We start from the raw sequence: 22518 nt of genomic DNA, 5'->3' as shown, positions 1-22518 counted from the left end.
ATGGCTTGTCCTGCACTTTGTAAAAACCCACAGTGCATTGAATGAATGTTGGGAAAAGATCTTGGTTCCATTCTAAACATAGCAGTGTGAATGCAATGAGGACTCAGACAACAAAATAGGTGAAGTGAACTGGCAAAAGAGTTAAGTCCTCATTCAAAGGCAAGGGCAGTGTGAATACAAAGAGAACAGATCTTTAGCTTTTTATTTTTTTTTACCCTCAGAGTTCACTTTAAAGAGGACTGAGATCAGTTATTTTAAAGAAGACTACATGTGAAAACACCCTGAGAGGGATGTGTCAGCCAGGCTTCACTGGCTCCCCTTGTCCAGGTATTCCAGGTTGGGTGCGTCCAGCCTTTGTTCCTGATCTTTGTTCTTAGTGAACTCCTTCAGTAGGTCCATGATTTCACCTGCGTACACATCAGGTACAGGCTGGGCCTCTGTTGAGAGGAGGGAAAGACAACACACATTCAGTTAACTTCAACTGACATTTCATATAGAATGGGCAAGTCAGCAGATCAGCTTGAAAATAAGAAATATTTCTAAACAACAGTATAACTACCTGTTTTATATGGCTTTTCTTGCCCTGGTGTAGATCAGAGTGGATAATCACAGATGATAAGATAATATGAAGCTGAACCACTCTCCTCACCTGTTGCCCAGTAGTAGATGTCCCAGTCGTTGCTTGGCTCGTTGATCAGTCTGTCATACTGTCTTAACTGGGGCTCGTTCATTGTATTAAGATATTGTTTGGCAAACAGGCTGAAAGGGGAAAGACAATTTGATTGGTATGTGCAAGTGTATGGTTTTGAGACATGTCCAAGACTCAGAAACAAGTTGCACACTATAATTAAATCATGCCTCTGCCACTGACCACAAATATGCTGCTTGTCCTTAAACCTGATGGTTTATACATTTTTTTATATCTCTATTGTGGGCTCTATCATAGTATGAGCTTTGCTCAGGCCTAAAAAGAAGACTAAAATCAATACTAAAATATATACAGTATGATTAGTGGTCCACTCACCTGAGCAATATGCAATTCTCCAGCATGCCCCTCTTTCGGCTTTGGAAGAGCAGGCGCCGTCTCTTGATGTCCATGGTCTCGCCATCCTTCTCTGTCCAGGGGGGCAGGGGGATCTCAATTAGGTCACCCCTAGAGTCATCAGGTGCCTCTCCTTTGTAACCCCGTGTAGTAACTAGTTCAACCACAGCTGGTCTCAATGACTCCCGGCATACCCCACTTACCAGCTAGACAAGAGAAGCAACATCATTACTAACAACTGGAATGACTGTACACAACAACATGGAGATGGTTTTAATTATACACATGGTTAGCAGATGTTATTGAGAGTGTAGCATAAGCATTTCGCTACACTCGCAATTACATCTGCTAACCATGTGTATGTGACCAATAAAATGTGATTTGATAGTTTAATTGCTAGAAAAGTAGCTTACAATGACTGTCCTGTAGGGTACTCACAAGTCTGACTGGCAAAGATCATAGCGCCCCTAGGCTAATTCAGATGACAGTCCGATAGAGGAGTACATTTGTCCTTGAGCATAATTTTACCTAGCTAGCTACCACTATGTATGAATTGGACTGCTGTTCTTGCCAGACAGCTAACTTCCTTTAGCTACAAAACATGAGGTTGGTTGCATAACATTATCTGCTGCCCTCCCATGGTATGGTTGCACAAGTGTACCTTCATATCCTACACAACTTTACAGAAAATGACTTTCAAACTCAGTAGTAAACTACAGTAGGTTTATGGGCAAACTTGAGTTAGCTTCAGTCAGAATAGACAGCATTTCTAGCCAGCTAGCTTGCCAGCCTTGACATTAGTTATCTAGCTAGCAAACAGACAGTAAAAAAAACAAAAAGTCAATGAGGATACAAGGTTAACTCAGATAGTCCGTGTAGCCTCACGTTTGTATTCCAAATACGACTCACTCTTTTAGCAACGAGAGCAGACAGCATTGTGTCTTTCTTCCTTGCCACTGCTGAATCTTGATGTGACTGTTCTTGTTGACTCGAGAACAACCAGTGTCGTAAAATTACACAAGTCCCTGCTAGCCAAAGACCGTCACATAATTACAGGGGGAGCACAGCAAGAAATGTCCGCTCTAGCTTGGGGAAATAATTGGCGCCATATTGGTAAGGGCAATTATTACTTCTTCCAAATGACTCTGGAAATGCATGTTAAACAATATAAATTGTTTCAACATGTCACATATTTAAATTATATATTCACGTATGTAACAACATATATTATTTAGCTGGTAGCTAAACATTTTTTTCGGAACGTCGTAATATCATGCCTGTTTCACACCGGAGATATTTGAAAGATGCACTCCTCGATTCCGCTTCTGTTCTGATGTAGCAGCAACAAGCTAGCTGAGTGCTTACCTGAATTTTATCCGTTTTTGCATGCAGACTTACATTACAATTATATCACATTTTGAAAGTATAATATTTGTTGACTTTTTAATCTGGATTGGTCATTTCTTTGTTTGACTTTGGTATTCCGTCCACGCCAGTTTCCCTGCAAGGGGAGGGAATGCTAGCTAGCCATTTAGCTAACGTTCGCTACCTAGCTATTTAGTTCAACAAAATTGCGGTGCTAACTGGGTAACGTTAGCCAGCTGGACTAGCTACATCAATAAAACATAGACGCCCGGAAAGGTGCAAAACATGCACCTTTAGTTATTTCCTTGCGTTTATTGCCAAGTGTCGATTGCTGAGAGAACGTTGCTAACGTAGCCAGAGGCTGCACTGCCAACCCAGGACTCGGGATGGCGGCTAAAGCGGCCGATGGTGGTGGTGCAACTGACCTCATAGACATCTACGACGAGAAGTTCAGTCAAAACAACGGGGAGGTGAGACAGGCCGAGAGCGATTATGAAAAGTGCTGTAGACATGAATAGTGAATGCAGAAGATTAATGAAGTGGGAACTAAAATAACTTGTTGGATGAGGTTGTTTGATTTTTAGCATGATCGACATGTCAACATCTTAAATGAATTAATGTCAATAGCTACATTTAGAATATATGATAAAAAGTCATACTATTCAATTGCTTAACCTTGATATCAACAATACAAATGTGGCGGTTAGTATTCTCTTGTAGTTTGTCTGATTCTTCAGGGATGGTCATTGTGAGTGATAAGCTAGGCATTGAGGGATGATGTCTATCTTCTGTCCATCTTCTCTCTCTATAGGATGGAGATTTTGCAACAACGGCAGAGGCAAGTGATCTTTATGATGACGTGCTCACTGGCTCTGTGAGCCGGGAAAGGAAATTCTCAGAGGACGCTATGCCTCTCAGCAAGGACCAGCCGACAAAAGAGGAGAGCAAACCAGCAATACTGTACACGTACAGTGGAGTGTGGAACAAGAGACTGGCTGTATATGTGGGCAACTTCTCCTGGGTGAGTTTCCCACCACCAACATTATCTTCAATTCAGTCTGCTAGTCTATTAGCCTATGTTCTGTAATGAGATACAGCCACCTAGGCCTATTACCTTTCTGTCCCTATCCTTAATTTTTGCTCATTTTCTTCCTCTTTCTCTCCTTTGTCTTCCTTTACCCCTCTCCTCAGTGGACCTCCGACAAAGACCTTATTAACGTGGCGCGCACCTTGGGTGTGAAGGACATTGTGGAGATCAAATTTGCTGAGAACAGAGCTAATGGCCAGTCCAGGGGGTGAGAGTTAGGCCTATCAACTGCGCATCATTGTAATCTAATGTGATCTATTTCTTCAATGTTTATTAACTGGGTGTTTTGTCATTTCATGACTGGGTCTGGCCATGTTGTTCTAGGGAGACCTGGAGACAGACACCTATTGAGTCAAATTAGTCTTCAAATAAATATGATGCTCCAGTAGCTAAGCTAAACACAGATCTTATAGATGACTACCAATGTTTTATTTATTATCTGTGCATGATCCAGAGCCAAAGTGTTGTCTCCAGACCCTGAAGAACTGGACAGGGCTGCTCTGGTGGTCTACTGATGGCTAGTCGATTATGTTGTGATGGGCTTTCAAAGCTCTGAAATAGCCTTTCTATCCAGCTGGTAACATAAAGTATACTAGCTGATATTTGTATTTTACTCTCTATAGATACGCTGAGGTAGTGGTGGCCACAGAAGAGTCATTGCAGAGGTTGCTGGAGACTTTGCCAAATTGTCATGTTAATGGGGAAAAGGTGGACTGCCGCTTTGCCACACGCCAGAATCTTGCCGTGTTTGAAGCCCAGGCTAATAAACGTAAGCACACATCTACTTACAGCAAATATATAGGTAGTCAAGTCTTTCTCAGAAGCGATATCCAATACTGCCATAGAAACAAAATCAAACTGCCCTTCCTTTTCCATAGGTGTCCCCCAGCGCTCTAACTCAAAGGAGTCGTCAGATACTGGGGATAAAAACACCTCCGTCTCCCCTCCTGTGCTCAACCAGAACCACTCCACTGCCCCTCACACTATCCACCCCCAACACATTCACAACAAACCTCCCCCTCTGTCAGTCCCATACTTTAGGCTGCCTCCTCCTCTTTTCCCTCACCTTCCCCCACACATCCCTCCTCCCCCCATGCCCCACCTTTTCCCTCCACCACCTCTACGTCTCCCCAGCCATCCTCCTCCCTCCCTGCATCTCAACCCCGCCTTCTTTCCTCCAGCACAACATGACAACTACAGTCAACAACACAACACACTGTACAACCAGCACAGGTGAGCTCATCAACTGTACTTTATATTATGGAATGTTTACCAATTAATAAAAAAACATGTCTATCACAAGTTATATGGATATGTATGATGATGATCAGTAAGGGAGTGTTTCTTTCTCTAGTAGCAGGGATAATGAAGCGCCCACACCCCAAATGCCAGAGGGAGAGTTTGATGAGCTGATGAACAGAAACAGAGCAATCGCCAGCAGCGCCATCACCAAGGCTGTGTCTGGAGCTACTGCCGGTTAGACTTTCACTGAAAAATGCCTACAGTAGACACTCAAATACAGATTCATGATGATAAATCTAGACTTGAGACCCAAAGACATTGACATGTGCTGTACACAATGCAGATCATGGTCATCTTAAATCCTGTCGTTGTAATAAACTCTCTGTAACCTCGTCTCATGTAGGAGACATGCCCCTGGCCATTGAGACGCTTTTGACTGCCATTGCTGTCATCAAGCAGTCAAGAGTGTATGGGGATGAGCGCTGTCGAGCGCTGGTCACCTCTCTGAAAGACTGCCTCTTCTCCATCGAGAGCAAGTCTTACGGCTCCAGGTCAGTGCTGGGGAAATTGTTTGTACCTCTCATGGACTGTTCTTTCATCACAAATGGAAATTGTAATGTGGCCTCACCCCTAACTTGTTCTCTCTTTGTAGGAAAAGACACCGTTCCCGTGACAGAGAACACCGTTCCCGAGATAGAGAGCGGGACAGGGAAAGAGAACGGGACAGAGGCAGGGAAAGGGAAGAGTCCTACAGCCAGGAATGGGAGGCTGCAGGAATGTCTCGCCGGCACCGAGAACGCTCCCTAAGTGGGGAGAGAGATGGGAGAGACCGGGAGCGTGTTCGGGAACGAGATAGACATAGGGAGCACCGCGAGCGTCACCGCTAGGTAAGCTTTCTGACCCTGTCGTATCTCCAACACATCTCCCCTCCAATTCTGTAATCTACAGACTACCATTTACTCACATCCTGAAATACACCACCACCTCTAATTGCCAAGCACCAGTTTTTTTCAGTCAACCCTTTGTATTTACACACTCCTGACAGAACTTTTGTCTGTGTTCTTTTCAGGGCATTCTAGGCTGTCTTTGTCCCTGTCAGGCTGATTAGGAGGGGAGGCAGGACTTTATTTCTGCACCAAGCTGCTTAAAAGTCTGGGATAATGGATGAACTGATGGTGAGACAAAATGAATGTCCATAGCCCCCCCATATCTCCACAACCTACTGCCCCCATGTCCACGTTTCCCTGGTATTCAGCAGCCAAGCATTTTATCTTCTGATCTCGGCCATCACCAACCCCCTCTTTCAGTGTTACTGTCTTTGTAATTTTATTTTTGATTATGAATTGACCGTTTCAGGGTTGTGGCTGCAACTTTTGTTGTTTGCCACACCTGCATGCACAAAGCAGAAGTACATGTTTATTATGTTGAACTGTGTAGTGTTTTTTTCCCTCTTCCCCCTTCTTTTGTATCAAATTTGAACTGATTAAAAAAGGCTGTTAAAATGAGTTGGAACAAGTGTTTATTACAAAAAGGGATTGTTACATAAGTGGACCAGGTAGTTTATTGCCTGACCCATGCTGCTTAAAGGGGTTAGCCTACTGTCTTGTTTATTTACACGGCTTTACTTCAATCAATAAGGCTACAGCCACTTGCCATGTTTTTGCCAGAAAGCAGCAGGAATTCAAAGACACCTAGTGAAATGAGCCTTGCCTGCCAGGGTTCTATGTTCTCTCAGGATAGAGTGCATGCGATAAAGTGAAACTAGGTCACTGAGCCAACACAAAGAAACCATATTAAAGAACTCTGACTCCGCTTTACAAAGCACTTATAAATGAGTAGTATTTATTGCTTTATTCAACAACAAAAAAACATGTACGATTCAAACAAGGTGTGAAAATAGTCTCGAGGATGTCAATCCATCAGGGTGCACTGCCTCACTGGCTGTCAGCCAAGGCTTGTCCATAAATAAGCCATATGATTCTTGTGGTTGTTGTATCCATCATTTCTCCAGGGGTGCATAATTCAGCAACTTCTCAATGAGGTCTACATGAGCCAGCAGCATCCTCCGACAGCAATACCTCTTCAGACCAAGAGCATCAAGGGCATCACTGCCAACCAAACAAGAGACACGAGTTTGTAATAGGCTACTCCTGATAAACCTATGTAGCTACTAATGAAATAAGTGAACACTATTTGGAGAAAGAGATTAATCTTAGGGAAATACAATGTAAACAATGACCACAGCAGACATGTCTCTCACCCTTCAGTGTATTCAGCTTGAAGGAGGCCAAGGTACGCCTCCCATTTATTCCCAACGATTTTCCCACAGGTGAAGCACCGGACCGGGATAATCATTTTGATCCGATCGACTGGGGCCCTGAAAACATTATGAAAAAACGTATGCACTCTACTGTAAATTGCTCTGAATAACATCTGCTAAATGACGAACGGCAGACTTGAAGAAAAATGTAGATATTCCACGAAAAATGCATAACTACATGAAACAGCATAGCCTACCAATTTTGTAGATAACTTGCCAGCTATGTTTTACTGACGCTCAGTCTTAGCGCGGGCATGTCAACAAGCGTGCTAGCTAGCTACACAGTACTAGCTAGCGCACACGTTTTCAAACCCTTTGCATAGAGCTAGCTAGTTAACCAAAAAGTGTTAGCACACAACATAGACATGTTTTATATCATGGCGAAATAGAGACTCAAACAATAAAGCCGTTATTGACTCACTGTTCCGTAGTAACCCTTGCAAACAGACAAGAAAGCACACAGGAAGAACATGTAGCTAGCTAGGCTAACGCGCGTCGCTCTTCCCTCAATACCGGGGCCAGTGTTGCCAACTCCTCAGTAAGGAAAGTAGCTATTGGCTGTCCTAAAAGTAGCGAGAAGTCGCTAAATTACGTCATCACCTAATTTGTATAATTGGCATGTGCATGTAATTGTGATGGAAGCTGTAGGAGAGACAAAAAGTGAGTAAAAAAACACCCTAAATATGTTTAAAACTACAAATTAACTTTCTTCTGTCCGTTCTTGTTTTTTTTTATGTCACAATTCCAACCCTCCTCCTTTATCCGGGCTTGGGACCGGCAAAAGACACACTAGCAGAGTTACTTTTTTTTACTTTTTTTTTAATTTTCTTAATTTGGTTTGGTTTGTAACCTTATGGTCCACTTAGGAGCCTACAACAAGTCACAGTAAAACATGAACATTTTTAACCATATTTTTTTATGTATACAATCTACATTAACAATCTAAATGGGCCAAAAAGAGACTAGAAAAAACTGTCAATGGCAATGTGAGAAAATTATGGTAACTAGTCTGGCCCTACTTCAGGTTAATTGTTTTTTAAAATCTAAACCAGGGCGGGATCAGCCAGCGGCGGCTTCCCGCATGCGCGATTCATTTGCATTCTGGACGCGGAGGGGTGAACGTCTCCTGCGCGAGGACTGGGCCGCCTGTGAGTGCTTTGGGACAGGGGTGGGGCCCACGGTAGCACCCGCTGCTCGTTGAGAAGAGTAAGAACGATACGTGCTTTCACGTAAGAGTCTCCAAATGTCTCCAATAACACCAGAATAAGTCGCTAGATTTGTCGCTTTTTGAAAATGTGTCGCTAGAGGGGTCTGTATACTCGCTAAATATAGCGACAAAGTCGCTAATTTGGCAACACTGACTGGGGCATGTCCAGGGGCTGCAACGTCACAGGGGGGTTCTAGAAAGGTTGGAATTGAATGAGCTGCACCTCATTCATAGCTCCATTTAACATATTGTTGTTTTCATGGTACACATTAGATTTTCTGAATATATTAGGGGTCAGTTTAGAATATGACTCCCCCTCAGTTTTCTATTTTGGACTAGTCCAATACTAGATTCAAATCATCAAATCAAATTTTATTGGTCACATACACATGGTTACTAGAATACTAGATTCACATTAATCACATCTGGAACTGGCTACTGTATCTCTTTGAGAATTCAGATTTTTAAAACAGCACGATATTTAGAAACTCTATTGGCCAGCATGGTAACATTTATAAAATGTCTGCTTTTCATGACCGCTAACATGTGAGTGGTGGACATAACACAGCCTGTAGCCAGTCAGTCCTATTCATATCAGTGATGATGGAGGAAAAGAAACAATAAGAGGAATGCATCAACCTCAACACAATGAACCCTAGCAATTTCTATTGGTGGAGAGTGTAGGACACAAAATGATTCACAGCTATCAAAGAGACCCTTTAGTCTTTGCACGCTGGTTCATTGCCTTTAATAAAGGTCAGGTCAAGTCACAAGACAACCATTTGGATTTACACAAGGAGCTTTGGGGGCAGGGGAGGGAGTGTGCAAGAGGGAAAATATGTCATAGGGAGCTGGGATATCAAGAAAATATAGGTTTAATCCCCATTGTAATCACCACTATCACATCATCATCTGGTTCTCATTCTCCATTTACAATAGTATTGCCCATCAACATTTCACCATCATTACCATTATTTTAATATAATACAGAACATGTGCTAAAATGTGAAGTCCTACTGGAATTATTGCATTTATACGCTCTTTGAGACCAAGGAAAATAACTGATAGATTTTATTTAGTACTCTGTGACGTGATGACTAGGCTATTTGAACATGTGTTCGCAGAATATGTGTCTGTTATGTTGCTGTGCTGGAGGTATTGATATTGCATCATGGTACGCTACATGCCAGTGTTCAAGCAAGATGTTTGATTGGGTGTTGAAAGTCTCCTAGGCCTCTTGTAAAAAAAAAACTGTATGTTATCAAAAATAGGTGAGCTTCTCTGTAATTAATAGGGAAACAAAAGAGGAAACAATCTCAGTTTATCTACTAAATAAATCCAGCTATTTCTCTACTCCCATCAATAATGCATGCTTTCTACTTGAATTCTAGGTTCATCAAACTATCAAAATATTAATGTATTACAAAATACAGCGTAATGCATGTATTATCATTTCATCATACTTTCAAGGCTATCCTGGAGGTTGGAGATGGATGTAATGTATTTGTGTATATGCTCATTTGCTGAGCATGACTGGCCAAGCTACTACATACATTGGTACACCACATATTGCATGTAGAATATTTTCATTCTGAATCAAAATTCATACAATGTACTATTACAGTAGCTGCACAGTCTCTCGCACTAACACTCTCTAACATGTATGGTCTTCAAATAAAAAGAGGCTACACTATTGCTCCAGAGAAATTGTAGTATGCAAGTTGTTAATACATTTGACAAATGGACACACCAAGGGATTTTAGTGTTAACACACAGGGTTAAAATATAATTAATATAATATTTTTGGCAATTTAGTGTATATGCTTTTGGTTTATACTCCATTTGTGTCACCAGGGCAGTAAACGCAGGCAGCCAGGCATAACATTGACTATAATCTCAATGTACATATTGATTTGGGATATATGGGCAATTTGACTATGAAATGGTATTACCTCAGCATCAGTAGAGACTGAAATGGAAGTCTATCACATACAATTATTTAAGTTACTTCATCTGTCACACAATTATCTGCCATTACTGACATCACTTACACACAGCCTTCCCTAAACCATGCATCTTCCCCTGAATTGATATAACGATATCTCCTGGTCTAAAACTATTATTCACAAGGGTTCACATCTAATCTGCAGGGATCATGTATTTACAGCAAGAGCATAGAAATAGCACATACTAGGCACCAGGGTTGGGATCAATTCCATTTCAATTCCATTCAGAAATTAAACAAAATTCAAATTCCAAATGTTCTATATTGAAAAGGATTCAAGAGAATTGGAATTTCAGTGTACTTCCTGAATTGACTGGAATTTAAATGAAATTGACCCCAAACCTGCTAGGCACTCACAATAGTGTGTTTAATATACTTCTTACTTCACTTCATATGACCTTTTTCAAATCAAACAATATAAAATTACTGTATTTCTACTTCTAACTTACGTATTAGTAGACCCAGAAACATCAAAATGTTTATCAGTGCATACTGGATAAATAGGGTATTCAAGTACTATGTGTGTGTGTGTGTGTGTGTGTGTGTGTGTGTGTGTGTCCAGTTTAACTGTTGGAGTGCATTTGTATGTTGATTAAATGCCTGTAGACCTATAAGTAGGTGCAGTTAGAGGGGTGGAGCAAATTCATGCATGAGTATACTAGCAGGGGCCCAAAAATGTATTACTTGAATGTTCACTGATGTTTATATTCACTACAAGCAAGGTCAGACTGAAATAAACTTAAGAAGCAAAGTGACTCCCCATCCCCCATCTCTACCAGCTGCATGATAGTCTATGAACCAATCAGCAAGTGACTCGTTAACCCATCAACCAATAGGTTTTGATGATGAGTGGTGGTGATTAATTTCTTCGTGCCAACAACAGTGCCCCCAACAGGATGGCACCAGCAGCGATGATGGCACCACCAATGAGGAAGGGCTTCAGGCTTTCCAGGGAGTCTGTGCTGGCCTCTGCTGCCTCCTCCCCCTCTGGTGCCCCCTCTGGTTCAGCTGATCCATCCTCCACTGGAGGCTCTTCCACAGGGGCCGCTGGGGGTGGAGGCTCTACTGGAGCGGGGTCAACCTTTCTAGGGGGAGCTGCTTCCTTCTTCTCTGTCTTCTCTGCTTTAGAGGATGCCTTGGGCGCTGGTGCCCCACTCTTAGCCTTAGCTTCCATAGGATCCAGAAACAGGTGGGGTTGGTCAGGAGTGTCTTTCAGCTCAGTACTGCTTTACTGATGGAAAACAGCAAACAGAGGCAGACAGATAATCACACAGATTAGACTCTGTTATCTGCTCTACTGTCCCTTGGTGTTATTATACAGACATGGAGCATCAACATACACAGGAAGTATTTTACACCTCCTTATTCACTGCAGAATGAAGCATGTCATCATGTTGCTTCATGTCAGTAGAGACAGGGCCACCATGTGACCTTGACAGACAAGATGACATAAACAGAACCATATTATCCCTGCTATATACATTATCTGGTTTGTTTATTACATCTTTAGAACAAACTTCCAGTGGAAGCAACACTTTAAGTCCAGCATCCTGTCAAGAGCAATCTCATGGGAAAGTTAACTGCACGTTTTGTAACAGACAGAGTAATCACGCTGCTGCAGCTGCTAAAAAAAGAGCCCAGTTGACAGAGGCACAGAGGTGCATGCATGTCTTCTGCACTCACCACACTGTCTGACACAAGTGTTAATCCAGTCTCAGCAAGAAATAAATATTGTCTCTGTATATTTATTTATCTCCATCTCTCTCTGTCTATCTCTAAAATGGCATGAGTCATACAGTATGTACTGTTAATGGAGGTCAAGATGGAGGAAAGCAGACAGGAATAAGGAGAGGAGAGAGTAATAACATAGTGGGGATACAGAATGATCCAAAGGCAGGAAAATAAGAAAGAGAGAGGAATTAAAGAAAAAAACAGAGAGATACTAAAACGGATGCATCTGAGGATGCTCGATGCTGGCACAGGATATGAAGATAGGAGTTGCACAGGCTGTGATAATCCCATAGACCAAAATACTGAAATTGCATGAAGGGTGAGGAGGTAGAAATCTGGGAGTACATACCCTCAGGCTATTCTGTTCTCCAACAGCTCTGTAACAATGGCCGGAAGGATGGAGGGATGGAATTGCTGCTCAAAGGCTGTCAGCCGGAACTCAGTAATGTCCTCAAGACAGAGAGTGAGAGTAAGTAGAGAGATGGAGGGCACAGTGAAAACAGAGGGAGGGAAAGGAGAAGGACTGGGATGTACCATCTGGGCTGCAAACAGTGGGGGTGTCCGTTTCTTTAGACTGCAGTGTGTCTTGGTAGTATTTACTGTATCTCTCTCTGCCTAGCCCTAGAGCTTAGGATGTCTTTTTTTTTAATCAATTATTGTGAAATTCTTGTAGAAGCCTACTATAATAATTACTACAATAGTAATTAAATTGTATATACTGTACAAATATATAATAGAAGTCAAAGATTTGCATACCCAATGTGTGGCATCATGCTGCCTCAAAATGTGTGTGTTTGTGAGTCACTGTCCCATTTGTAAAGGGGAAAATATGCTTATTGTTTGTGTGTTTCAAATGTTACCTCAAGTGTGTTCAGTACATGGATTCAGTTGAGTACTTTCTTGAACCACTGTCCCTGACTGTATCTAAATAAAATATCTCCCTGTGATGCTAAAGGGATGACATCATTCAAATAATACAGCCCTAGTTCAGTCAAATACTACTTACTGTATGCCTACATTGTCATTTAGCAGACACTCTTATCCAGAGTGACTTACAGGAGCAATTAGGGTTAAGTGCTTTGCTCAAGGGCACATCAACATATTTTTCATCAAGTCTGCTCTGGGATTCAAACCAGAAATCTTTTGGTTACTGGCCCAACACGCTTAACCGCTAGGATACCTGCCAACCATTGTATTCTACCGACAAGTCTACTGTGATTATTGAGCTGTCTGATTTTCATCAATCGGCTATAGCCCTCATCTATCCAAGTATGATTATTTGTATTCCCCCATCAATTACATATGAGATTAAAAAAATAAGAAATAAAATATTCAAACTCCCCATTAGATTTGGTTCGTCCTTTATTTAAAGGGGGAGATCAAGCTGATCCTAACTGTTATAGTCCTATTTCTATTTTATCAAAAGTGTTGGAAAAATTGTCAATAATCAACTGACTGGCTTTCTTAATGTCTATAGTATTCTCTTGGGTATGCAATCTGGTTTCCGCTCAGGTTATGTGTGTGTCACTGCAACCTTAAAGGTCCTCAATGATGTCACCTTTGCCCTTGATTCTAAGCAATATTGTGCTGCTATTTTTATTGACTTGTCCAAAGCTTTTGATACGGTAGACCATTCCATTCTTGTGTCCCCTAAGTAGTATTGGTGTCTTTGAGGGGAGTTTGGGCTGATTTGCTAACTACCTCTCTCAAAGAGTGCAGTGTTTAAAGTCAGAAAATCTGCTGTCTCAGCCACTGCCTGTCACCAAGGGAGTACCCCAAGGCTCCATCCCTGGCCCACGCTCTTCTCAATATACATCAACAACCTAGCTCAGGCAGTAGGAAGCTCTCTCATCCATTTAAATGCAGATGATAGTCTTTTACTCAGCTGGCCCCTCCCTGGATTTTGTGTTAAATGCTCTACAACAAAGCTTTCTGAGTGTCCAACAAGCTTTCTCTACCCTTAACCTTGTTCTGAACACCTCCAAAACAAAGGTTATGTGGTTTGGTAAGAAGAATGCCCCTCATCCCACAGGTGTTATTACATTTTAGTCATTTAGCAGATGCTCTTATCCAGAGCAACTTACAGTAGTGGATGCAGACATTTCATACATTGTTTTTTTCTTTTTCATATTACTACCTCTGAGGGTTTAGAGCTTGAGGTAGTCACCTCATACAAGTACTTGGGAGTATGGCTAGACGGTGCACTGTCCTTCTCTCAGCACATATCAAAGCTGCAGGCTAAAGTTAAATCTAGACTTTGTTTTGCCTATCGTAATCGCTCCTATTTCACCCCAGCTGCCAAACTAAACTTGATTCAGATGACCATGCTACCCATGCTAGATTATGGAGACATCATTTATAGATCTGCAGGTAAGGGTGCTCTCGAGCGGCTAGATGTTCTTTACCATTAGGCCATCAGATTTGCCACCACTGCACTCTATACTCCTCTGTAAATTGGTCATCGCTGTATACCCATCGCAAGACCCACTGGTTGATGCTTATTTATAAAACCCTCTTAGGCCTCACTGCAACCCTCATCCTCCACATACAACACCTGTTCTGCCAGTCCCATTCTGCTAAAGGTCCGCAAAGCACACACATCCCTGGTTCGCTCCTCTTTTCAGTTCGCTGCAGCTAGTGACTGGAACGAGCTGCAACAAATACTCAAACTGGACAGTTTTATCGCATTCTCTTCATTCAAAGACTCAGTCATGGACGCTCTTACTGACAGTTGTGGCTGCTTTGTGTGATGTATTGTTGTCTCTACCTTCTTGCCATTTGTGCTGTTGTCTGTGCCCAATAATGTTTGTACCATATTTTGTGCTGCTACCATGTTGTGTTGCTACCATGTCGTTCTTATATTGTGTTACTACCATGCTGTGTTGTCATGTGTTCCTGCCTTGCTATGTTGTTGTCTATCTTGTTGTGATGTGTGTTTTGTCCTATATTTATATTGTATTTATATTTTTTTTTTAATCCCAGGCCCCTGTCCCCGCAGGAGGCCTTTTGCCTTTTGGTAGGCCGTCATTGTAAATAAGAATTTGTTCTTAACTGACTTGCCTCGTTAAATTAAATTAAAAATAAACATGTTTTCTGGGCCTGGCTGCTTTTGTCTTGTTTTTGACAATTCAATTCTAACATTTAAACCTTTTCTCACCACTGTAGTAATGCATTTAGGTGGTTACCTCCATGTACTAATAATACTAATATATGGGAGGAAGCAGGATGACTTATAGTAGGAGGAACATCCTGGCAGATGCCTATAGCAACATTTCTGCATTCCTAAAACACACAGCAGTAATGTATGACATTAACAAGCATGGCCAGCAGGGCTCAGTCAATACTCAAATGAATGTCAATGCAATGCCAATATCAACAGTCAGGTTTTGTGCCTTGTAGCCTATACTGTAAGATGGGCTGATGATTGTGTTATATACAACAATAAACTTACAACTCTGAAAATCAGTATCCATTTGGGATATCAAGTAGGCCTATTGTCAACAGTGTCGACATTACTAAGAATGAATATTTCACACAGCTTATTTCTATTTTAGGGTGATGCCTGAAAGTCTGCCATGGACAGATGACCCAAAGCTATTGAGGTCGCAGGAGACTGATGGCAGTAGGGTAGCCTTCCCAAGTTGTGTAGTCTGATAGTGTTTGCCTATTCATGGAAAATGCATTTGGCTAATTATGTGCTTGTAATAATATTTGTTTTGCAGATATTTTAAAGAAAATGCGGTCTGCCCGTGTTTGGCATTTAGAGCCAGTCTGATCTCAGGGCACACCTATTTAGTAAAAGTCTAGCTCAGGAAATGACGCGGGTCCACGCCCAAACTATACAGTTGGAGATTCCTCGATATTCACAAACCACCAGTCGTGCATTTCACAGTATGCCAGCGGTTTATACAGTGCATACAATCGCCGAAGCCTGCGTGAACGACGCAAATCCAACTGGCTCTATTGTAGGGCGATGGATGACGTAAAGTTCCTACGTAAATGACGCAGTGGTGATTCGGTGTTTGATCCAAAGCTGCGGAATGGGAATGGGAATAGAAACGACGTATCTTTTCAGTGGTAAAAATTGGTCTGTCGGCTGGTATTACAACAACCAATTTCTTGGGACCAGCTACTTGATGTAGTCTGATTGGGTTCGGGAGTTGTCCGGTTGGTTGTCACAGATGATACACACAATATATAAAGATTGTGTAGCCATTTATTTGTTCAACTTCACTGTCTGTCAGTGAGAAACATTGTATGGATGAACCTCCCGGCTCTCATACATGGCGTGAAGAGACATCGGTCAGCGGATATTCTACATATCGACGACGTGTTGCAATTTATCGAAGAATTAAGACCTTGAATTCCAAGGCAGAGTAAATGGAGCGCGTGTCTGCATGGGTTTGACTGTAGGTTAGGGTATGATCCAGCTGTGAACCGTATCTGATTGCCTGGCCCGGATTCCAGTGGAACCTGTCACTTGAAGTACCGTGGCTGGATTCATAGGGAGGTACGTGTGTGTTCTGCCAGCCACGGTTCAGCGCAATATTGTCGCTGCAGAATTTTACAGGGTTTATCCCCGGCAGAGCACTGGTCCAGTTCCGCGTGGAGGTGAGCTCGAGGTGGACAAGCGTAGGATGGGAGAGCGAACAGAACATATGCAGTGGGTCTTGGCAAGGCATCGTCACAATACAGGTGAGAGAGAAGCCCAACGGCCGATCAATGGAATGGAATGGGATGGGGAGGGGTGTCATACAGTGACAGCGTGAATTTCTTATCTATTTCGACAATAGCCTTTTCTAAAATATCAACTGGGGTAGCAATATTACTCATGCATTTTTTTCTTAGCTTTACCTACCTTGTTTATAAGGAAGCGATTAGGCAAATCTGGACATTAGGTTAGTGGCAGGTCCATTATTGATTTAAGGAACGCTCAATCCACAGCAAACCTTGAAGAATAGGCTAGATGTATTCAAACCTTTTCTCTACCATGTCTTTGCTCCTTTATTATTGCATCATTGTGGAGTCTTTCTGCAGAATGTCCAGTGTTTTTGTATTCCTCTCAATAACCCTTCAGGACAGGGCAGGCTATGATGCTCATGTGCAGACATGCAGCAGGTGGAGAGAGACTGGATAAAGCACATGTAGCTCATTGGGTGAAGACAGAGCCTTTTAATCAGCCTCATAGCCGTGCCTACATAGAATGCCCAGTCACAATCACTTTATTTCCATGAGTGCCAAAATTTCTTCCCTAGGTGCTCTGCATGTTTTCATGAAGGCTCAAACATGGACAAGTGGATCATGTAAGCTATGTGAGTTTGTATCACAGGTGTATGTCTGTGTATCAAGCACGATCTGTTTGAGGTAGCGTAAAAGTGATCTAAGTGATGTCCTGAAAGTTGTTACTACTTGGAGAGAGTTGTTATGAATGTTGTGTAATACTAGAAGACAAACGCCAGTGGGCAGAGAGATGCAGTATACATGGATTACGGTCACGTTCAAAGCGTCTTCAGTGGATTTGAGACCCAGTTTGCCCCCTAAAGCTGGTTTAAATCCCTGTAGTAATCTCGCATTCAGACTCAGTTTACCCAGGGGCATATTCATTATGCTGATTCTGTTGCTAAGCATTTCTTAAACGGAAGCAACTGGAACATAACGGGGCGGGACCTACAGGGGACCTACCTGAAGTTGTCCAATAGAAACTCTATTTCTTTTTTTTACTGTGTTACAGTTCATATACTGTAAAGATATCAGTTGATGTTAAATAAATTCATTAGGCCCTAATCTATGGATTTCACATGACTTGGAGTACAGATATGCATCTGTTGGTCACAGATACCTTAAAAAAAAGATAGGGGTGTGGGTCAGAAAACCAGTCAGTATCTGGTGTGACCACCATTTGCCTCATGAGGCGCGACACATCTCCTTTGCATAGAGTTTGTCAGGCTGTTTATTGTGGCCTGTGGAATGTTGTCCCACTCCTCTTCAATGGCTGTGCAAATTTTCTGGATATTGGCGGGAACTGGAACACGCTGTCGTACACTTCAATCCAGAGCATCCCAAACATGCTCAATGTGTGACATGTCCAGTTAGTATGAAGGCCATGGAAGAATGGGGACATTTTCAGATTCGAGGAATTGTCTACAGATCCTTGTGACATGGGGCTGAGCATTATCATGCTGGAACATGAGGTGATGGCGGCGGATGAATGGCAGGACAATGGGCCTCAGGATCTCGTCACAGTATCTCTGTGCATTCAAATTGCCATCGATAAAATGCAGTTGTGTTCATTGTCCGTAGCTTATGCCTGCCCATACCATAACCACACCGCCACCATGAGGCACTCTGTTCACAACGTTGACATCAGCAAACTGATCACCCACATCACGCCATACACGCTGTCTGCCATCTGCCCGGTACAGTTGAAACCAGGATTTATCTGTGAAAAGCACACATTTCCAGCGTGTCAGTGGCCATCGAATGTGAGCATTTGCCCACTGAAGTCGGTTATGACGCCAAACTGCAGTCAGGTCAAGACCCTGGGGAGGATGACGAGCACTCAGATGAGCTTCCCTAAGACAGTTTCTGACATTTTGTGAAGAAATTCTTTGGTTGTGCAAACCCACAGTTTCATCAGCTGTCCGGGTAGCTGGTCTCCGATGATCCCGCAGGTGAAGAAGCTGGATGTGGAGGTCCTGTGGTGGCGTGGTTACACGTGGTCTGCGGTTGTGAGGCCGGTTGGATGTTCTGCCAAATTCTCTAAAACAATGTTGGTAGCGGCTTATGGTAGAGAAATTAACATTAAATTCTCTGGCAACAGCTTTGATGGATATTCTTACAGTCACAACTGCACGTTCCCTCAACTGTGGCATTGTGTTGTGACAACTGCACATTTTAGTGGCCTTTTATTGCCCCCAGCACAAGGTACACCTGTGTAATGATCAAGCTGTTTAATCAGCTTCTTGAAATGTCACACCTGTCAGGTGGATGGATTAGCTTGGCAAATTAGAAATACTCACTAACAGGGATGTAAACAAATTTCTGCACCAAAGTTGAGAGAAATAAGCTTTGTGCATATGAAAAATGTTTGGCATCTTTTAGCGCATGTTGCGTTTTATATTTTTGTTCTTTACAGTTGCAACACGTTCCATTTGGACTAATAATTACGCCGCAGTACTGTGGCTCTGCTGCTTCTCTACCTTAACCTGTCCTTTTCTCACTGCTTTCTTCACTTTTTCCTTCTCAACCACTTTCCCATCGTTTATGGAACAAGCTTGATTTCAATACCTGAGATGAGACTGGAGTGTGTATGTGTGAGATGTACATTCATGTTGCAGACGCACAGATCTGTTTCCAGTAGAGGTGCTATTGTGATTTTGCTTTGGTCATTTCACAGCAACCACTCCCTAGCCAATAATTCCCATCACAACAAACAAGTGTCACGTTCTGGACTTCATGACAACAATCTACACGGATTTCTCCAACATAAGATTAAATCTGATATGGGAAAGATCACACTGGTGGTATGGCCATATTTTCAATGAAACTGCTTTTCTCAGAAACCTGGTGTCCCTGTCTGACAAACACAACCATTTAAAAGCCTAATAATCCATTAGATCTACAGTAGGGGGCTAAGAGGTTCCTAGCCACAGCACAACAGAATACTGTCTGTTTTGTTTACACCTGCTTCCTCTTACTCCCTCCCTGCTGACTCCTCAACCCCCACAGAGTACCTCTCCTCTCCTGACGGTTGTGTCTTTCACAAAGTGTGTCTGAAATGACACCATATTCTCTATAGAGCCCTACAAACCCTAGTCAAAAGTAGTGCACTATAAAGGGAATAGGGTGCCTCTTTTTGACAGCCTCAATGTGCCAAACCACATATAATGTATGTCATTGATGTTTTTTGTATTAAAGTAAAATCAAATGTATTTATATAGCCCTTCTTACATCAGCTGATATCTCAAAGTGCTGAACAGAAACCCAGCCTAAAACCCCAAACAGCAAGCAATGCAGGTGTAGAAGCACGGTGGCTAGAGGGAAAGGTTTATTCTGGAGTACTGTGATGGTCATGGCATTTTTGGACTACAAAAAGACTGTAAATGATTGACTAGTGAAGTAATTTACAGCTACAGTTTATTGGGAGCTTATCAGGTCACATATGGTCATACATTAGGACCAAACATTTTGCAGCAGAAAATACTATAAAATAAATGTATACAAATACTGAGCTATATTGTATGCAACATTTTTGGGGGAAATTATATTATTTTTGCAAATGCATTTTCTCAGAAATACATTTAGTTTAACAAGTAATATTTCTTCTAAAAAAGGTGGTCAAAATTATTGCTTCCCCTGTTTTCAATATCTCACCCTGCGAGAATAGCAGCACTGAGCCTTTTTGTTAAAATGTTTTATGAGATAGGAGAACACATTGGGAGGGATCAGTCTTTTTTCCTCATCTTTATCAAGGGTGGCAATAATTATGGACCTGACTGAATGCCACATACTGTATTTGTTCTAGTGTGTGGTGGTGAGAGCACACAGGTGTTTGTGGAAGCATAGGGGGAGAACTCCCAGTGCGTTGTGTATTTTGCGAGCCCAGCCTTGTGGTGGGAGGACTGAGGAGGATATTAGGGGTGCAGTGTGAAGTGTATTGGTGAGGTGTTCGGCATGAATAGGGGAGAGATTAAGACGTTATTGAGAGAGTCCACAGGGGGATGTTAACCCAGGCTGGCAGAGCGGTGCAGTTGCAGCAGGGCCCTGTCTCTCCCTCCCTCTGTCTCTCGGCTCCCAGCCCTGTACCCGTCTGCTCCAGCCTCCATGTGCAGCTCTCTCCCTTTCTGCCTGGGTCAGTGTCACACTATACACAGCTTCTCTCTTGTGAGTTCCTATATACTCATCACACGCTCTCCTCCTCCGTTTCTCCTAGTAGGCCTACTCCTCCATCTCCTCCTTCACCTCTGTCTTTTATTACGACATCCTCTTCCATGCACCATCCAGCCTACCTTTAACATGAAATCTCTAGCCTATCTCCCCCTCTTTCCTGTCTCCTCATCTTCCTGCTTTATCCAGCCATCTTTCTCCCTGGACCACCTTCTTCTCACTCTACCCACACGCTCATTGTCTATTCATATTTTAGAAGACGTTTGTGACCGCGAAAACAGTGTCATGCGTTTGCACCATTTCCACAGTGAAGAAACCTACATTTTCTTTCTTATCCCCCCTCCCCATTATTTATCTAGCTAATCCAGGTTCTTGTTTTGGCTTCATGCCGCTCTTTCCCTTTTTTAGACTGAAAGCCATGTGCCACTCACTCCCACTCTCCCTCTGCCTCTTTCTCTGTCTTTCGCTCACACTCCCGCCCACTCAATCCCTTTCACCTCTCCTCCCTCCACACTCTATTCTGTGACTTTGTGTGATAGTATATGCATTTGGATGTATGTGTGTAAATATGACGTTCTGATTGTGTAGCCCACTTGTTAGTGCGTACTCATTATGCATTATGTTCAGTGAAGTGTCTGTCTTTTGAGTCTGATAAAAAACATGAGCTAGCGCACACCCAGAGAACATTATTTTATGTAGAGGTGCTGACTAACAGAGAATAAACTATAAAAATAGTCGCACACACCATATATAAACTCGGCATCCAAAACGTTGGTGATTTACCCAATAAATGACTGGGAGTTTATATATGGAGTGTGTGACTGTCTTCATTTTGATGTTTTGGAGTCTGGACAGAGAAAATAGTCTTCCTGTGTCGCATAGAACCGTGTGGTTTCTCCGTTTTATGAGAAGAAATTGGATTACTGTATTTAAGGATTTATTAGAGGAATTGGATTACTGTATTTAAGGATTTATTCGAGGAATTGGATTACTGTATTTAAGGATTTATTCGAGGAATTGGATTACTGTATTATTACAGTTGTTCAATGTCAGTGTTTCCTCTACAGATTTGGTAACATAATTTCAGTTTTTAATAACCAAATCATTCATAAACTAAATTTATATTAGTAAAAAACACTAAGTAGTTGATAGGTCTCCACCTTGTTACTTCTGTGAACTTTAATTATCCTCCCTTCTCATGAGGGAGAAAGATTTGAAAATATCTTAAAGATATGTGGGGTTTTGGTAATGGAATTTTAAGGCACAAGGCAATGTTTCTTAAACTTCCAGAAGGCAGAAAAAGTATCCTAAACTACACTGAACAAAAATATAAATGCAACATGCAACAATTTCAAAGATTTTACAGTTCAAATAAGGAAATCAGTCAATTTAAATTAATTAATTAGGCCCTAATCTATGGATTTCACCTGACTGGGAATACAGATATGCATCTGTTCACAGATACTTAAAAAAATCAAATTTGGGGCGTGGATCAGCAAACAAGTACGTATCTGGTGTGACCACCATTTACCTCATGCAGCGTCACACTTCTCCTTCGCATAGAGTTGATCAGGCTGGTGATTGTGGCCTATGGAATGTTGTCACACTCCTATTTAATGACTGTGCAAAGTTG

At 42.1% G+C, this 22518-nt stretch overlaps 3 protein-coding genes and 2 long non-coding RNA genes across 8 annotated transcripts; 2 read left to right on the top strand and 3 right to left on the bottom strand.

Annotated features, from left to right (window-relative positions):
• Window positions 1-120: 120 nt before the first annotated feature.
• sdhaf2 (succinate dehydrogenase complex assembly factor 2) lies at window positions 121-2110 on the bottom strand. Of its 2 annotated transcripts, none has more exons than XM_029721194.1 (4): window positions 1952-2110; window positions 1025-1248; window positions 650-759; window positions 121-437 (listed from the first exon to the last, which is right to left on the bottom strand). In XM_029721194.1, the coding sequence occupies exons 1-4, from the start codon at window positions 1976-1978 to the stop codon at window positions 307-309; spliced, it is 492 nt and encodes a 163-aa protein (XP_029577054.1). In that variant the 5' UTR covers window positions 1979-2110; the 3' UTR covers window positions 121-306. The 2 variants fall into 2 exon arrangements, with proteins under 2 accessions (XP_029577054.1, XP_029577053.1); XM_029721193.1 differs by having other exon boundaries at window positions 1928-2109.
• A 183-nt stretch (window positions 2111-2293) lies between these two features.
• Window positions 2294-6241, top strand: LOC115167102 (cleavage and polyadenylation specificity factor subunit 7). Of its 2 annotated transcripts, none has more exons than XM_029721192.1 (9): window positions 2294-2877; window positions 3219-3428; window positions 3599-3702; window positions 4118-4263; window positions 4373-4727; window positions 4852-4970; window positions 5140-5287; window positions 5389-5623; window positions 5806-6241. In XM_029721192.1, exons 1-8 carry the CDS (start codon window positions 2794-2796, stop codon window positions 5621-5623), a joined length of 1401 nt encoding a protein of 466 aa, XP_029577052.1. In that variant the 5' UTR covers window positions 2294-2793; the 3' UTR covers window positions 5806-6241. The 2 variants fall into 2 exon arrangements, with proteins under 2 accessions (XP_029577052.1, XP_029577051.1); XM_029721191.1 differs by having other exon boundaries at window positions 2295-2877; window positions 4849-4970.
• Window positions 6242-6549: 308 nt separating this feature from the next.
• polr2l (RNA polymerase II, I and III subunit L) lies at window positions 6550-7611 on the bottom strand. Of its 2 annotated transcripts, none has more exons than XM_029721195.1 (3): window positions 7478-7611; window positions 6997-7113; window positions 6550-6844 (listed from the first exon to the last, which is right to left on the bottom strand). In XM_029721195.1, exons 2-3 carry the CDS (start codon window positions 7089-7091, stop codon window positions 6736-6738), a joined length of 204 nt encoding a protein of 67 aa, XP_029577055.1. In that variant the 5' UTR covers window positions 7092-7113; window positions 7478-7611; the 3' UTR covers window positions 6550-6735. The 2 variants fall into 2 exon arrangements, with proteins under 2 accessions (XP_029577055.1, XP_029577056.1); XM_029721196.1 differs by lacking the exon at window positions 7478-7611 and adding an exon at window positions 7254-7446.
• Window positions 7612-8992: 1381 nt separating this feature from the next.
• On the bottom strand, window positions 8993-12508 carry LOC115167100 (uncharacterized). The gene is made up of 2 exons (XR_003870437.1): window positions 12349-12508; window positions 8993-11499 (listed from the first exon to the last, which is right to left on the bottom strand). It is a non-coding gene; the product is annotated as an uncharacterized LOC115167100 (long non-coding RNA).
• Window positions 12509-15909: 3401 nt separating this feature from the next.
• LOC115167101 (uncharacterized) lies at window positions 15910-16722 on the top strand. Its single transcript, XR_003870438.1, has 2 exons — window positions 15910-16509; window positions 16586-16722. It is a non-coding gene; the product is annotated as an uncharacterized LOC115167101 (long non-coding RNA).
• The last annotated feature ends 5796 nt before the right edge of the window (window positions 16723-22518 follow it).

The sequence above is a fragment of the Salmo trutta genome, chromosome 29 (assembly GCF_901001165.1).
Source record: "Salmo trutta chromosome 29, fSalTru1.1, whole genome shotgun sequence".
Taxonomy (NCBI): domain Eukaryota; kingdom Metazoa; phylum Chordata; class Actinopteri; order Salmoniformes; family Salmonidae; genus Salmo; species Salmo trutta.
Note: the sequence above shows the minus strand (reverse complement) of the source record. Positions and strands in the feature narration are given on the sequence as shown.